At 35.5% G+C, this 18,729-nt stretch overlaps 1 protein-coding gene across 1 annotated transcript; it reads right to left on the reverse strand.

The window, feature by feature from the left end:
* Positions 1 to 3,381: 3,381 nt before the first annotated feature.
* On the reverse strand, positions 3,382 to 5,643 carry LOC131014702 (wax ester synthase/diacylglycerol acyltransferase 11-like). Its single transcript, XM_057942757.1, has 7 exons — positions 5,396 to 5,643; positions 4,732 to 5,322; positions 4,548 to 4,614; positions 4,320 to 4,435; positions 4,006 to 4,218; positions 3,798 to 3,935; positions 3,382 to 3,714 (listed from the first exon to the last, which is right to left on the reverse strand). Exons 1-7 carry the CDS (start codon positions 5,570 to 5,572, stop codon positions 3,550 to 3,552), a joined length of 1,467 nt encoding a protein of 488 aa, XP_057798740.1. The 5' UTR covers positions 5,573 to 5,643; the 3' UTR covers positions 3,382 to 3,549.
* Between the last annotated feature and the right edge of the window lie 13,086 nt (positions 5,644 to 18,729).

Genomic DNA, 18,729 nt, shown 5'->3' on the forward strand with positions numbered 1-18,729 from the left:
TAGTGTTTATAAGATTATTTTTTGCATCCCCAATTTAAAAATCCTGGATCCGCCACTGATAATATGCAAGTTTTTTTTGACTTGGGAGAGTTGGGGAGGGGTATAATATGCAAGTTATATATAGTTATTGTCAACACTTTTTGTCTTGTAATTTTTGCACGAAAGCTAACGAATTTGTCTATTCGCCGCACTGGGAAGAAATGATGTGAAAGTTTAATCAATTGCTAGTTGTTACCCAACTTTTATGCTCAACATTGATGCAACTGAAAACAATAAATCACCATATTGTATTTGTAATACTGCATATATATATCTGCATGTTGTTTTGTCTGATGAGATTTCATTTTCATTAAAACCAAGTCCATGCCCAGAAAGATAAATCACAATTTAATCTTCTCAAAGATTGATATATAAGAGAAGCTTCGTAGGAGAAAAGGAAACAATCTTTCGCGATTGCATCATCATGTATGGCTAAATTGGTCGCGTGCAGGAGTTTAATATATAAGATCCTTAATTCCAATATGGACTTGGGATGCCCATGATTCAGTATTTCGTTTTAGGGTAAATTTCCGCAAAATACACAGTTTAGATGAGTTCTGATTCTGCACTCAATCTTTGAATTTTGAAATAAAATACATTAAGTTTTAATTTTTTCTGATTTTTCCTTTGATATAAAATTCCTCCTAATTTTTTTATTACAAAAAAGTTGCTACTACAACCTAACGCAAGAAGCTTATAACTCGTACATATGATGCATTTAATTCCCTCGTAATTAAACATTAATTTACAAGAAAAAGAAATTGAATTGTAATAGAGTTTAAAATTTTGTGTAATCTATTTCAAATAATTAAGAGATCTAGAGATATTGTTCACGTGTAATAATTTGCAAACCCTGACATAATTAGATTATAAATATTTTTGAAGTGAATGATGGGTTATTCTACACGTTCGATTTTTTTTTATATTTTTTTTTACTGTAAATTAAAGTTATCGAAGGTTTGCCTAATACACAAAAAATTTTGTACACTCGAGTGTACGGTACACCTAAATTATACCCGATCCGAATTCTGACCTGGACCTGACCCAACTAGAGTATCATACCTGAATGTCAAGTGTTAGTGTCATTTCGATATAGTAGTATCATTTACATGTAGTGTTAGTGTCATTTTAATATAATGTTAGTGTCATTTTACACGTAGTGTTAATGTCATTTCAATATAGTGTTAGTGTCCTTTTTGAAATAGTGTCATTTGTAAAATAAAATAGTGTTAGTGTCATTCCAAGATCGTGTTAGTGTTAGCAGAGATGGACGCACGTGTCCCACCATGGGGGAACGTGTCCCCACAACTTCTTAATTTTTTTGTTATATATATATATATATAGGGTGTGGTTATAGTGAGAACCACAATTATCGTGAGAATATAAGAACCAATAAAATTACTGCATCTGCTATACAAATTAATGCATTCGCTATTAAATTTAATGCATCCGAAAAAAATAATTTTTTTGCTCCCTTCAGGATTCGAACCCAGCACCTGCATCCCTCCACCAAGATGATGCATCCACCGTAGATCTTGATGATCGAATGGCTTAAAATGGTTCTCCGTTCTTATTTTATTAGTGGTTCTTATTTGAACCTCTCCCTATATATGTATATGTAAATATGCTTAATTAAAATATATAATAAATAAGTAAAATTTTAAATTTTCAATCCCCAATGAACTTGGATTATTATATACTTCCTCCATCCCCAGAATAAGTTCCTCTTTGGGGACGACACGGGTTTTAAGGAAAAATGGTAAAGTGTATTGATAGTGGAGAAAAATATGTTATAATTAGTATTGAGAGTGGTGAAAAGATAAAAAAATGTTATAATTAGTATTGGGAGTGGTGAAAAAGTGAAAAGTAAGATAAATAAAGTATTATTAGTGGTGGGGTAGTTGTCCAAAAATGGAAAGAAAGAAAGATGAACTTATTTGGCGGACGTCCCAAAAAGGAAAAAGATGAACTTATTTCAGGGACAGAGGGAGTTAGGGGTGGAAAATCGGGTACCCGCGGGTACCCTACCCGCAAAATGCGGGTACCCGCGGGACGAAAACTGCCGAAAACGGCACCCTCACCCGACCCTCTTCCCCGATGCGGGTACCCGAATACCCGCAGCGGATACCCGCTGCGGGTATGAGGGTACCCTCATAGTCCTGCGATTTTTTTTTAATTGTAATTTTGCGGGTTTTTGGTCCCGCTGGAGGGTATTTCGTCCCGCGAGAGGGTATTTTGTCCCGCATTTCACAAAAAATTTGAAAATATCCTTTCTATTTCATCGATTATCCATAAAACCTGTGACGAATAAATAATAAATAAAATTATCCATAAGGAAGAGACGAAAAATTAGGGCTAGGAGGAGTTTTGGGGATTTGGGGGTTAATTCCTAAAAGTAAAATCTAATAAAATTATTTAATTTTAATTTTATAATGTTATTTGCGGGTAATGCGGGTATCCGCGGGTATACCCGAGGGTACCCGCAATTTTTGAGGATGCGATACCCGCACCCGACCCTCCACCCGAATTTTGCGGGTATCGTGTACCCGATACCCGCGCGGGTATCGGGACGGGTGAGGGTATACCCGATACCCGCAACCCGATTTTCCACCCCTAGAGGGAGTAGTATTATTTAGTGTGTATTTGCTTTGAGGTATAAAGAATGGATAAGCTCTATTTACCACCTTATACCTTATTTATTTTGATATAATAAAAAATCTGATTAGATGGTATAAATTTTCTGCCAACGCATTTTTCCTTGAAAAAGAGATAATTTTATACATAAGGAAACCTTATGAGCAGTGAGTGTATAAATATATTATTATTCAAACTAATAAGATTATAAAAATATGGTCTCTAATTTAAGTGACAGAAATTTATATCTCATGATATTATCCTTATATTTAGAGGGATAAAAAGCAAACACACCCTTAAAATTATTTTGTACCCCCACAATACAAAAATTATGGATACGTCCCTAAGTGTTAGTGTCATTCCGTGTTAGTGTTAGTGTCATTTAAAAAAAATGGGCCGAACCGACCAAAAATCAATTGGTTCAGCCATTTTTCAATCGATTTTTTCGGCCGGTTCGGTTTCTGCTCACCCCTAATTATGGGATATCCTTGACTTTTTTATGTGATCTTTTACTCTAGCTTATATATATATATATATATATATTTCACTTTATTATTACATATTAATTATTTTATTATTAAATCAAACGCTTTTGGATCATAGTCCTTAACGCGTTCAATGAAGCAAGCAAGCCCCACCATATAATAAGTGATGCGATCATTTAGGTGCACTTATGCACGTATATATACTTATATAAACCAAGATGTATACGACATAAATAATAGTATACTATAAGTTACTTATATATACAAGATAGTAGTATTAGATATCCAAAGGGAAACAAAAGTATCCGACACAATGAATGTCTTGTAAAACTTGAAACTTACATATACTAACTAGCTGAGAAACATCATGTAAACAAGACGCAAATTAAATTCAGAACTTGTCGAAAAGCTCTCTTTTTATTGCAGCTGCTTTGATAATTTGTAGAGATTTAACCAACTCATCGCAGAGTTGATGAGGATTTGGGATCAACTTCTCATCAGCACCGATCGATATTATAAGCTTCTCACCGTAACTTTGGTGATGGACCACTAGCGACTGCAACCCATTGTAAAAAATAGCCTCGATTAATTATTATTATTAATCAAAATTAATTCCTAAAATAAAATTGGATCACATACTTGAGGAAAGCCGTAGACAGAAGGCGCAATGTAGCGCAAATGGTGTCCAAATAAATTGACCTCCTCTTTTGGGCCCATCACATTTGAGAAAGTTAAAGTTGTGTGTTTGAAAACAGAGCGTGTCATGCCAGCTGCTGCCTGCATCGTGAGATTACATTAATTACATGCATTAATTATGACATGAATGAAGAAGCTAAGTCGGTGTTACCTTCACCCCAAATAACAACATCGTTAGCTTCATCACCAAGAATGCACATTTGTGAGCGAGTGATAGTTTCTTTCGATCCATGCTGCTTTTTGCTCTACGAATGTATGTCAAAGGATCCTCTTGCATATCAATCGTGAAGGGGAGAATCACTATGCCTATGAAATTCCCCCACATTCCATTCAACTCCTCTTTCTCCATCATCTCAGCCAAATCCTGCAATAAAATTTTTCCCCATCGACTTAGGAACTTTTTCCAATTATTAATCAGCATAGATTCTTATTTGTTGTTGTCACAGTTTGTGCTTAATTAATTACCTCAATTGTTGGACATGGTCTGAGGTTAAAGACAACAGCTGATCTAAAGCGTAGATTTCTAGGCAACGAATTTGTGCCACTCTTAATTATTTCTGCACCAGTTTCTCTATCGTTCTCTGCATGCGACGTAAGTGAATTAGATAATAATCTCAAAAGAAAAAGAATTACTGTATTATATATATTCTTAATTATATTCATAAAAAATAATCGAGAATTAATGTGATTCACCATATCTTGCGTTGAGGTAACGACTGAGGCCGGCTTCAGTGACTCCGAGCACAACATCATTAATACTCTTGAAAAATTCAGATACCATCCAAAACATAAAGTCAAAATCCTCCAAATTAAGTCAATATATCCGACAAAAATAAAAAGACATGTGATGAAAGAATTAATGCGCGTAGATGATCACCGCATTCAACGCCGTCTTCACGAGCTTAACGTCGTCAAGACTAACGACCCGGTGCACGAACCGCGTCCGTGACGGTTCCCCTCCTCCGTCGCCGGCGCCTGCAGCTTTAACGGGAGTTCTCGAATCCTCCAGAAAGAAAATAGTAGCCAGAAACAACGCGACATCAAGCAACGTGTTGAACGAAATCACAAGCAGCGTCCACACCAAGACAAAAAAGCTCATCACAGTCCCGCGGCATTCCCGTCGCCGTCCGCGTTCCTTCGACGACGGGTATGCCGGCAAAGCGTCGGGGTTCGAGATGCTTCTAGAACAAGCGTGGCAGAGCGCCATCAGCGACACGCCGTCTCCCATCGAGTGATGGAGCTTGAACAACACCGTGGCGCTCGCGTCCGACGTTTCCACGTTGAGAATGTGGATTTCCCACAACGGCTTCGCGGAGTCCAACGGAATCTTGGACAGATTCGACGCGTAGTTTTCGACCAATTCGTCGGAGGATTCCGCGTCAGGATCCGGATCCAAATCCACTTCGTAGACGTGGTTGTCCACGTCTACGCTGGTGCGCCTCCAACGGCACTTGCCGTCGTTCGCGACCTTGTTTTAACGAGAAAATCAGTTAGAAACGCGATGAAATAAAATAGGAGACGGAAAGAGTAGGGTTGATTACTAGGATGCTGGCGAAGCGGGGGTGCTTGAGGAGAGTCTGTTCGACGCATTTCTTGTATAAGTTGGTGTCGATTTTGGTGTTGTAGCCCATCACTGAAATTATGCAGAGGTTGAATTTCGGTGCCTGCATCAATCGAGCGCTGGGGCTGGCGGGCTCTTCATCTCCTTCCTTCCACATTCTTTTTTTTTTTTTTTTTTGAATTTTGGTTAGTGTTGAGATAGTACTGCTGTAAAGCCTGTAATTAACCAGTTACCTGTCCATGCATATTTATATGCACATGGATGTACCTAATGGCTACTGCGCGTGAATTTGACAAGATTCGGATTAATGAAAAATGAGTTTTTTATTTGAAAGGAATGAAAAATCACAAAATATCCTGTACACTGGGGTGTATCGCACACCCGAGTTGACCCATACCCAAATCTTGGTCCGCATACTAATCCAAATCCGCATTCTGACTCAAATCGTATAAATGACACTGCTTATAATTGACAATATTCAATTGTATAAATGATAGCATTTTAAAATATTGTAACGTCATTCAATTTTATTTTTTTTGACTTGGGGGAGTTGGGGAGGGGGAGCAGTGGCAAGTGGGGTTTGAACCTGGGACCTCACTGTTTACATGCAGGAGGTTGCACCGCTTGGTGTCCCCTTCGGGACGTCATTTTCAATCTTATAGTGTTATAGTGTCATTTACAATCTTATGGTGTCAAATACAAGAAGTGTCATTTGTATTTCTGAATAGTGTCAATTACACACGGTGTCATTTACAATATTATAGTGTCATTTATACACAGTGTCATTTGTATAATCAAATAGTGTTATTTACATGATTTGAGTCAAAATGCGGGTTTGGATCAGGATGCGAGTCAGGATGATCACATCATGAAAAATTAGTTTTTTGTTTTTTGTTTTGAAAGGAATGAAAAATGTGTATTAAGTACTCCCTCCGTCCACAAAATGTTGTTCTAATTAATTTGTCATTTTAATCTGTCCACAAAAAGTTATCATAATCTATTTTTAGTAAATTTGTGGGTCTATTTCTCCACTCATTAACATGTGGGCCTCATTCTCCACTCATTAACTTAATCACTTTTTTTCTTTTCACTTTTTTTTATTTGTGGGCTTCTTGCTCTACTAACTAAATAAACAACACATATTTTCTTAAAATTCGTGTCTCCCTCTCTTATGACAATATTTTATGAACGGATCTTTTAAATAATTAATTAAATTCTCTTTGGATATAATTGGTCGTATATTCATACGCGCGTTTAATGATTCAAGTATGTGAAAAGATTTGTTTATTTGATTCCACTTGGATAAATATGCAATCGAAGTTTTATATGGTATATCGATTAAATTTAGAAGAAGATGATATGGTATTAATCGACTTAGCTCGATTAGTTCACACTTCCAAAAATGCTAACAAATACAGATCGAGTGGTACAGAATTGAAATTTTGGTATAAATTGGACGCTTTTGGCCCAACTAGAATTCGGAAACATTTATTATCGTTTCTAGAATTTCATGAGTTTCCACGGTTTGCATGAAGGAAAATATCTAAAGTTGTTGAGGAAAATTAGACTGATTTCCGCATTATAAGCAAATTAAAAAACAAAGATAGGAAAATGGGATCTAGTGAGAATTATATATTTGATGATGAGAGCTGAGAATACATTCATAACATATATAGTAAAATTTATGAACAAGAAATGGTCAGTGCGAACAATTAAATATAACACACGAACATGACAAAATCAAATATATATTTTGATTGTGCATGTATTATATTAATTTATATTTGTTTACTCTAGTCATTTCTTGTTCATGGGTTTTATAGGTTTGTGCAGTGTTCTCACCAATTCTTACGTAAAAATAACGTTCTCACTTTATCTTATTTTTATTTAATTATTTAAGCGAAGAAAATATATATTCTCTCTATCTCATTTGAAACATCTAATTTCTTTTGGGCAGTATTAACTATTAAGGTGTAGTTGATTTAAGTACAAAGTAAATTGTTAATAATAAAGTTGGAACCCAAAGTACTTTTAGAGGTATTTCGATAAAATTAAACAAGATAGAGAAATTATAAAATAACGACTTTTATGATATATTGAATAGTTTAATTATGAGTTGTGTTGAACCTAGTTTATCTAATAAATTGTAAGATAAATTTGCAATGTTGGATTATTTAACTCAATTTATACCTGTCAATCTTCCTAGATAAAACGAGCTCCATTTGGTGAACAATCCTATCTACTTGATCCATGCATGAACGTGCCCATTGCTCCTAAATCCATATATACACACATTATACGCATGCAGTTAAAATATGAATTACGAATGCAGTTAATTGTACATCGAATATAATAATTTTATAGGTTTAGTGAAAACAATTCTCCCCAATGACCGTAAATAACTAGACATTGGGCAGCACTCTTCCAGTTGAAGTAATTCCTACTGTTTATTTAAATTTAGTATTTCCTTCGTTCTGATTATCTTGAGACTTTTTTGTCGGGTACGAAAATTAAGAAAGTAGTGTTTTGTGTGTAGGTGAAAAAGTAAAAAGGTGAATAAAGGGTAAAATTTTGTCAAATAAGAAAATGTTTCAAGATATGTGGGACGTCCAAAAAGCAAAGTGTTTCAAGATAAGTGGAACGGAGTATTTGTATTGTACTACTATAATCTGGTTGTTCTAATTCATGTTGATTAACATTGGACACGGAGGGGGGAGGCCTAACATGAATATAATTAGTTAAAAGCAACATCAGATTTTCACCTGATATGGTAAAATAATATGGTTTATGATTTACAATTTAATTAATACCAATCTATTTAATATAATACTGTTGTATCTGTTACGTATTAAATTTTGCTCCAAGATACTAGTATTGTAAACGAACCGCATGAATCAAATTGATAATAGCAAGTTCGAGCTCGATTTATTAATTTGAACTAGATAGGATTCAAACTTTTACGATATACTATTACTCTATACTTCACTAAGCCCATGATGATTTATTTTAATGAGTTTTGAACTCGCTCATTTAAGTAGCTCAGTAGGCGTAAGTGTAAATGGAAATTTTATACGTATAAAATGGAAAATGTCAAATGAATTTAACTCGAATTTTAAGCCTGTGATACTTAAAAAACACGTAAATATCAAACTCGAACTTGCACTGCTCGTGAGCATATAAACAAGCAAGAATATATATGCACTAAAAATTCAAGACAGTAAACTCGTAATTAATTTTATTTATATATTTATTGCTCGAAGTTAATTTAATTTATTTTTTACCTTTAATAGGCTCTTCTGGCTTATTTGTCGCTCGTAAATTAATTTAATTTATTTGTACCTTTAATAGGCTCGTCTAACTTGTTTATTGGATGGTTGAGATTCTGATGATTGTGTTTAATATTATTTGAATTATTGACGTACAATCTTAAAAATAGTCACAAACATTAGCCATGGTCCAAACAAAGCTGCCACAAAACTACACCATATAGATGGATAAAGGTGAAAAAATTACACCGCAAACAGGTGGAACTGAACCCCAAATCTCTCGCAAAAATATCTTAAAACGTAGATTCTCCACCAATTTTGATGAAAATATATTTGACCATCTTTTTAATAGTACTCCCTCCGTCCTATTTAGCATGATCATTTTTTTATTTTGGACTGTCCCATTTAACATGACCATTTTTAAAAGAAGGAAACTTTTTTATCTCATAAAAGTTGTGGGCTCCATAATTTTTTTTATCACTTTTATCATTTAATCACATTTATTCTTAATTTGTGTGTCCAGAAAAATAAGTGATCATGTTAAATGGAGCAGAGAGTATTAATTAGACTCCACCAACTTTGACGAAATTGAACCATCTTTATAATAGTATTAATTGCGGCATGTATAAGTATAAAATGAGCTTGTCTTATACAACGAGTGAAAAAAAAAATTTTGAGGAAAAAAAAATTCTTATAAAACGAGCTCGTCTTACCCTACCCACATGAAAGTGGATTGAATTGTTTTAAAGTGGAAACATGTATTCCACAGTTTCCGGATTCTAAAATAGATTAATTCACGTAATTAATAACTTTTCAACAACCTGTTATGTTTACTATAAATGCAAAATAAATTCAAAGGACGATCCACAGTCCACACCAAGCGACAGAGGCTCACCCACCCTCTCGTTATGCATTTTGAAATAATTTTTCAAGATTAATTAATAATCATGAACCAAAATCTTAGGCCACTGTATAAACAATATATTGAACCTTAATAACTATATATACTCCATCCGTCCAATAAAATTATGCTCTCTTTCCTATTTTGTCTGTCCCATGAATAAAGCATAATTTATTTTTAGACATAATCTCGCTCCTAACCCTTAATTTTTTGTGGTAATCTATTGAACTATCCAACTATCTTGAACTATCTATCATAACTATATCCATTTCTTGGGTTTCAAAAAAGAAAAAGAAAAAGAAAAAGAAAAACTATCCATCTTTTGAAATAACGACATTATATATCTATTTGAATATTTAAATAATTGTTAGCTACACGCATGGGGAATTTTGCAGTGATATCATAGCTCTTCAGTGCAAAATTACCGAAATTTAAATTAAACAAAGATTCTCCAATATTTTAAATTGTCGTGCATTCTTCATTAAATGTGGGCGCATAATTGTATATAGTTGGAGACAGATTTTGATGGTGTTTTACAACCACTTATTTAAACTCAAATGGGTTAATAGTCGAAAAATATATCAATTATTGCGGGGTTTGCATATTGCACACGACCTTCAAAAATCACTCCAAAATATATAATTTTTGATTTAATTACAATTTGCACTCGGCAAAAATTCCAACCACTCTTATATTTGACCGGCGACGACGTGGACACTATTTTAAACTACATGACATTACACGTGTCATTTATTACACGGTGGCAAGCCACGCGTTCAAAACAACGTGTTTTGATAGGGAGAAAAAAATAAAGAAAATTATCTTGAACCACACGTCCTTGTTCTTCTTCTTCAATCTCTTGCCCGATTTGGTTCTTCCCCACGTTGCTGACTCTCCCTCTTCCTCCGCCGCCCCCCGGCCCTTCCTCTTCCTCCACGATTTGCAGATCTAGGTCCGTGGCCCTCCCTCTTACTCCGCCGCCCCGCCGCACTCTCTCTTCCTCCCGCTGCACTCCTTTTTCTTCCACAACTTTCGCCGCCCGCCGCCCTCCCTCTTCCTCCACGATTTGCAGATCTAAGCCTGCAGCCCTCTTTCTTCCTCCGCCGCCCCGCGGCCCTTCCTCTTCCTCTTTGAAATTCTTCTTCTCATCTGTTCCTCTCCAAACCCTCATTATCTCCTTCATCCTCCTCCGCCGCACGCCCTCCCTAAAAATCCTTATCTGGCACGGCGGCCTAGCGAAAGTAGCGGAGGATTTGGGTGCTCTGTGGCTCGTGTATGAAGCGAAAGGCGCACCAAATCTGGACTCCGACGATCCCGCTCAGTGGCTCCAAGTCTACACCGACCTCAAGAACCTGAAGTCGGCGACGGGGTTCATTTGTTGTTCATTTCCTTCTCGCCGATTTTACACGTCTCTCTATTTGCATATCTTGTGAGAAAATAGAGTCTTGTGAGAGTTTGATTGGGGTGGCTGGATTCAGGCGGTGGTAGTGGTGGTGGATTGCAGGGGATTATATATATATATATATATATAGTTATAATCACTCAAAACGACGTCGTTTTGAGTGTTAAAACGTAAGTAAAAAATGACGTCGTATTCCCATCGTCGCCGGTCGTCCACGTAGGAAAATTCCGGGAGCCACGTCAACATGGATTAATGTGTTGGTCAACACATGTGCAATTTGCAATTACATTAAAAGTTATGTATTTTGGGGCTATTTTTAAAGGTCATGTACAATTTACAAATTTAGTAAAAGTTCGTGTATTTTCTGACTATTAATCCAACTCAAATTAATTGGTGCACATTTTCCTTCAGAAACATGACTGCCTTATCGTGTAAGCCACAAATTCAAAAATTCTGAGTACTGATTTTCTACATAAATTTGCTTCAGTAGCATTGGAATTCAAGTGTAGTTATTTTGAAAAGTGGGACAATTTTAGTAGAAATTTGAGCAAATCTCCTACCTTTTATCCTTATTTACGATAAAAGTGTAGTTATTTTTTCACTCACAACACATTCATCTAATACTTCCTCCATCTCAATAATAACATTCCCAAGAAATGGGACACACAAATTTAAAAAATGTAAATAAAGTAAGAGAATGATAAAGTAAATAAGGAGAGAAATAGAAAGTAAATAAAACAGATTATTTTCTATTTTTGGTTGGGACTGTTGGAATATAAGTATATATAATGGAGGATTTATTTAATTGGTAGGAGGAAATTTAGAGAAAATTGGTTGTGGACGTGTGTGTGCTTAAGAATTTTAGTGGGAGGATTGGAGTTTGCTAACACAATCTTTCTTCAATTCACTTCATTCTAAACAATTGATACAACCTCCACATATATATAGTAGTCAAGTGAGAATTCTAGAATTCTCTTGATTTTTTCTATCTAGATTTTTCTACTTAAAATATCTTGATTCTAGATATTTCTAATACAAATATCTTCACTTACTTTTTCTAGAATTCTCTATATTTTTCTTTTAAAATATCTTGATTCTAGATATTTCTAATACAAATATCTTCACTTACTTTCTCTAGAATTCTCTATATTTTTCTTTTAAAATATCTTCACTCAAAAAATCAAGTTTATTTTTATATTCCAACACTCCCCCTTAAACTTGATTTTTCATTCCGAGCAAACTTCTGAATTTGGCGAAATCCTTTCACGACGTGCCTTGCTTTATATCTTTCAACTTCACCTTTGGAATTCTTCTTAACCTTATGCACCCACTTGACTCCAATGGCCTTGTGCCTTTCCGGTAGTGTCACGAGCTCACACGTATCATTCTTGTTTATAGCTTTGATCTCTTCGTCCATTGCAACTCGCCAATTTTCACTATTTGCTGCTTTAGGTTCATAATCAGCAGATAGGCAAAACAAGGTGAGATCTTCTAACCTTTCAGTGTCTTCATATATCTCATCCAAATTCCTTGCTCGTGGTGTGGCTCTTTCATTTAAGAAAGATGGTGGCGAGTCTTCAGTAACTTGTATAGGTGAAGCTAGCGGAGTCACTACCTCTTGTTAGACTTCTCCAACTTGCTCGACTGTCCTTTCATCATCGAATTGTGGGATGAAGGTGAAGTCACCACTGGGATTAAAATCCCACACTCCTTCTTCGTCGAACTCCACATCTCGACTTATCACTGTTTTCTTGGTATTTGGATTATATAACTTATAGCCTTTAGAGTTAGAGTCGTACCCGATAAAGATGAATGCTTCACTTTTATTGTCGAGCTTCTTCCTTCTCTCATCTGGTACATGCACGTAGGCTTTGCTCCCAAATACCTTTAGGTGAGAAATTCCTGGCTTTCTCCCGCTCCAGGCTTCTTGTGGAGTCATTCCCCACACGCTCCTTGTCGGCGATCGGTTGGATAGGTACACCGCGCACGCCACTGCTTCGGCCCAAAACTCTTTAGGCAGATTCTTCGTCTTTAGCATGCTCCTCGCCATCTCCATGATTGTTCTGTTTTTTCTTTCCGCCACTCCGTTCTGTTGGGGGGATCTCGGAACTGTCAGGGGCCGTCGAATTCCATTTGCTTCGCAAAATTCTAGAAACTCCTTTGATGTGAATTCTCCGCCTCGATCGGACCTCAGGGCCTTGATTTGTCGTCCGCTCTCCTTCTCGACGGCAGCTTTGAATTTCTTGAATGCATCAAATACTTCTGACTTCTGCTTCAAGAAATATACCCACGTTTTTCTAGAAAAATCATCAATGAATAGCAGAAAATAATTATTTTTACCGAGGGAGCTTGGATTTATCGGCCCACACACGTCGGCATGAATCAACTCCAGTGGCTTTTGAGCTCTTGAGCTTGACTCCTTTGGGAATGGCTTTCTGAACTGCTTCCCGAGTAGACAACCTTCGCAGAGTTGATCGGGATGCTTGATGGATGGTAAACCTCTCACCATCTCCTTCTTTGACAGCAACTCCAAACCACCAAAGTTCAAGTGCCCAAACCGAAGATGCCACAACCAAGACTTATCTTGGTAACACGCTTTCAGGCATTTTGCCATGTCATTTCGAATATTCAATAAGAACATTCTATTTTCAGACATTGGCACCTTGGCAATAAGATTATTTTTTCCATCTCTTATTGAAAGGTTATAATCTCTCATGTGAATATCATAACCTTTCTCTAAGAGTTGTCCCAAACTCAAGATATTATTTTTCATATTGGGCACGTAATAAACGTTGGAAATAAATTCATGATTTCCATTCTTCAAGCGAATTAAAATTTTCCCTTTTCCTTTAACTGGAATTTTAGATTCATCACCAAATGAGACGTTGCCACTTACCGACTCATCGAGCTCCACAAACATATTTCTTTTCCCGCACATGTGATTGCTAGCACCAGTGTCGAGGTACCACGTGCCATCTCTTCCAGCTTCTCCTTTATATGCCAGAAGCACACTTCCAATATCTTGATTTGTACTTTCGGCATAATTGGCCTTCTCTTCAATCTTTACTTTTTCACTTCTGCACTCGGAAGCATAGTGCCCAAATTTATGGCAATTATAACACTTTATTGAAGATTTATCGTACCTCGACTGCGGGTTGCTCCTCCCCCGACCACTTGTAAACTCATTTCTTTCACCATTGTTGACGAAGCCTCCTCGTCCTCGACCACGTCCACGTGCTCGGCCTCTGCCTCGATCTTGCCCTTTGTCACGTCCTCTCCCGGACTGTCCATAGCCATTGCTCGGATCTTCTTCTTTCTCTTTCGGGCTTACTTGCAACTTTAAAAGTTGCTCTGAAATTTCTTGCTTCTTCTTTTGCTTTTCCTCATATGCTTGCAGCGACCCCAACAAGAGATCGATTGTCATCTCCTCCAAATTTTTAGTTTCTTCAATTGTGATTACTATATGCTCAAATCTTGGAGTTAGTGAGCGTAATATTTTCTCCATAATTCTAACATCCTCCAACTTTTCACCATTTCTTTTCATTTGATTAGACACCGCCAAGACTCTTGAAAAATAATCCGAAATCGATTCGGACTCTTTCATATGTAAAGACTCAAACTCTCCTCTTAAAGTTTGAAGTCGTACCTTTTTTACTTGCTCCGCTCCTTTGCACGCGTTCTGGAGCTTCTCCCACGCTTCTTTGGCGGTACTTGCATTCGAGATTTTCTCGAAATCATCGTCCCCTAGCGCTTGATAAATGAGACAGAGAGCCTTCTTGTCTCTCTTTCTCGCGTCTCGCAATCTATCCTTTTGTTGTTGGGATAGTGCGGCCTCGTCCTGCGGCTCCTCGTAGTCATTCTCCACGATCTCCCAAACGTCGTGGGCTCCCAATAGTGCCTTCATCTTGATGCTCCAATTGTCGAAGTTGCTCTTGTTGAGCATGGGGACTTGAAACGATTGTAGGTTGGCCATTCCACAGGTAGGATTTTATGGCTCTGATACCACTTTGTTGGAATATAAGTATATATAATGGAGGATTTATTTAATTGGTAGGAGGAAATTTAGAGAAAATTGGTTGTGGACGTGTGTGTGCTTAAGAATTTTAGTGGGAGGATTGGAGTTTGCTAACACAATCTTTCTTCAATTCACTTCATTCTAAACAATTGATACAACCTCCACATATATATAGTAGTCAAGTGAGAATTCTAGAATTCTCTTGATTTTTTCTATCTAGATTTTTCTACTTAAAATATCTTGATTCTAGATATTTCTAATACAAATATCTTCACTTACTTTTTCTAGAATTCTCTATATTTTTCTTTTAAAATATCTTGATTCTAGATATTTCTAATACAAATATCTTCACTTACTTTCTCTAGAATTCTCTATATTTTTCTTTTAAAATATCTTCACTCAAAAAATCAAGTTTATTTTTATATTCCAACAGGGACATTATGAATGAGATGTCAAAAAAGAAAGTTTTGGACTCTAGGTAGTTAATGTTCAAGGACTGGCGTCCTGAGTTCGAGTTCACCGTAGTGCGGTCTTTAAATTTCTTTATTTATTTGTACAATTTATATATAAAAAAAATCGTGAACTCTAATTTAATTAAAAACTAAACGAAGAGTGCTGCAAAAACCGAAACGTGACACTAAGATGAGAAAATTATAAACTAACCAATCAATCCCTATTTCTATTTGTAATTTTTTTTTTTTGAGGCACTATTTCTATTTGTAATTAATTATCATCAACTAAACAATGGGTAACTTGGTCGTGGATAAGTGAGCGCAGAATCCATAACTGGTCCCTACAGTTTTGGGCCACAAAAAATTGTTTGAAGGCCTTTTATTTGCTTTTGGGCTGTTTAAATGTTTACTCCCTCCGTCCCGCGAGTCTTGACACGTTTGGGTTCGGCACGGAAATTAAGGAGTTGTAGATTAGTGTTTTAAGTGTGTAATTAATAAAGTATAAAATTGATAAAGTAGGAGAAAGAAGGTAATAAAAGTGATAAAGTAAGAGAGAGAATATAATAAAGGTGATAAAGTAAGAGAGAGAAGATAATAATTATTGCCAAAAAAGGAAACGTGTCAAGATTCGTGGGACGGCCCAAAAAATAAAACGTGTCAAGACTCGTGGGACGGAGGGAGTATTATATTAGACTGAGGTGTGATACTGCGGCTTCAAATTATTTATTACTACACCAGCACCAAGAAAGGCTCCAACTCCGGCGATTGCACTTGCTCTAGCGATTACACCAACACGAACTAGCGACGAAGGCTCTGGCGCACGCGACGAACCGACGACCAAGGCTCTAGCGCACGGGACGAACCAGGCAGAGAGACGAACGTGTCGCCGTTGATTTAACTTAGATTGCGATCTTTCTCCTAACATGAACTGCTAATTTGCATAGATTCCACAAACTAAATTAAAGCGAACAAGCCGGCAATTTAAATTATTCATTATGCATTTGGCGTGGGTTGCTTTCTTTATCCAGGGCCTACTGTGCTGAAAACTTAGTTGATATAATCCTTTTTTGGCTGGTTTAAATGCATTTAGTGTTGTTGTGTTGTTGATTATGGTAGAACTGTAGGGGCGATGGGAAATTGCTGTTTTCGTGGGATCTAGTGAGGGAAGGTTGCGATCAATGATGTCAGGAGGCCAACCATCGGGTTCAGCGCAAGCCGATAAAGATCCGTCCGTTCGATAATTTGTTGCGAATGGGAAAATTGTAAAACTAAGGGATTTAGGGAAAAGTTGGGGATTTGAGAAATTAATGTCTTAATTCTATATTCTGAAAATTCGAATTTAATAGCAAAAAATAAAAATAAAAAAAAATTCTACATGGCTGCCACATTAATTAAATTTTATTTTTTTTCGGCTTGTATATGTGGCGTTTCCGGCATCCACATCATTTTTTCGGTTGGTGGTTGGCTGACCATGTGCAATTCTAGAAGAAAAAAAAAGTTATGTATTATGAAACGGATTTTAAAGGTAATATGCAATTCCAAAAAATGGAAAAATGTAATATATTTAGGGGCAATTACCCTTTTAAATTTTATATAAACAGAAAATATAAACATGTTTCTCTTGTATTGGCACGGAAGCAAATGCTAATTTATATAAATTGCTAATCTAATTAATTAGGCTTCTCTAGAGTTATCAGTTATCCGCCCCTATATTTATAAGGCCTCCAAAATTAAATATTCTGTCCTTCATAGGCAATTATGAGGATCAAAACCTATACATAATGTAAACTAGGTCTAGTTTAAGTAGTAAAGTTGATGTATTTAAAGATTTTCTTTTATGAAAAATCTTGAATTCAATCTCGTCTGTGTACGGATAGTTTTCACATTTTTATGTGGATAATGATCCCGTCTGCATATTTTTATTTTTGGGTGGATAATAATTCCGTTTGCATTTGAATAATTTTTTTTTTTTTTTTTTTTTTTTGTGGATAGTGGTTTCATTTACATGCGAATAGTTTTTTCACTTTTATATAGTGTAGAAGTCTTATTTGCATGCGAATTGCTTATTTGATTATATAATAAATACTTCTTTTAATTCTGTCAAAAAAAAAAAAGCTTAATCTATCTTCTTTTTGGAAGAAAATATGTTATCTATTTTAGAATTAACGTACACGTAATGTAATCTATTAAAAATGTAGTCTCATCTTCCGGCCGAGTATCTTCTATTAATTTTTTTTAGATATAATTAATGCTTTTATTATTATTTTTAGAGGCACCACCTATCCTAACTAAAAATGTATATTAAATATATATTAATAGAATTTTATAATTATATAGATAAAAATATAAAAGAGTAGTCATTTTTGGTTTAATATTATTACACGAAAAATTTCATACATAAATTTGGGTAATAGTGTTATTTACATCATTATACGAAGTTTGATTACACAAAAAAAATCGTGTAATCGTGTAACGTTTAAGGGCATAATAGTTAAAAATGTCTACTAATTTTCCATTTTTATTTACATGGATATATAGAATTTCCTTTTGCTGTGTGAAAATTGCTAGAATTGAATATTGCCCCTTGCTTGAGTTAATACTTTCATTATATTAAAACTATTGTTGTAACATGAGATTTAAGTGTATATTTTAGCATTCAAGATCCGTTATTGTTAATTTGTATGGCATTTATCTATTGCATGTATATATAAAAGATATGTGATATAATTCTAAGGATTTAGGATTGTCTAGGGGTATATATTTTCTTTATATAAAATTTAAATCTTACTTTTAAGGGCGTTTAATAGATAAAAAATAATAAGATTAATCCCTTATTTAATTTGATGGATTGAAATTTTGGGATTATCCCAAGACCTTAATTATTTATATCATTTAAGCTAGTTTTGTTTAATTATTGTCGCATTGTTTAAGAATAAAAATATTCAATCATACATCTTATCAATCATGTAAAGTATACGCCCCCTTAGTATTATTGCATGCCAATCATGCATCCACAAATGTAATAAGAGATGTCATATAAAAACGAAATATAAGAGCTAAATACTCCCTATGTCCTCATATTTATGCATATATTTCCTTTTTGGTACGTTCTCCAAATTTATGCTCGCTCTATTTTTGGACAACTCCACACATAATTTTTACAATTTTATTATTGTAACTTACACTATTTACCCACACAATTTATTTAACAATATGCTCAATGTGGGACCATTTCTCCACTATTAATACTCCAACCAACTTTTGATTAAAATTCGGTG

Source organism: Salvia miltiorrhiza, chromosome 3, assembly GCF_028751815.1.
Source record: "Salvia miltiorrhiza cultivar Shanhuang (shh) chromosome 3, IMPLAD_Smil_shh, whole genome shotgun sequence".
NCBI classification, from domain to species: Eukaryota; Viridiplantae; Streptophyta; class Magnoliopsida; order Lamiales; family Lamiaceae; genus Salvia; species Salvia miltiorrhiza.

What these genes read in the sequence shown, in the direction of transcription:
- LOC131014702 (XM_057942757.1), bottom strand. Translation starts at nt 5,572, where the DNA reads ATGTGGAAGGAAGGAGATGAAGAGCCCGCCAGCCCCAGCGCTCGATTG. An exon ending in TGAAGACGGCGTTGAATGCG is followed by an intron (nt 4,615 to 4,731) that starts GTGATCATCTAC and finishes GAATTTTTCAAG; the next exon opens with AGTATTAATGATGTTGTGCT. An exon ending in TGTTGTTATTTGGGGTGAAG is followed by an intron (nt 3,936 to 4,005) that starts GTAACACCGACT and finishes CTCACGATGCAG; the next exon opens with GCAGCAGCTGGCATGACACG.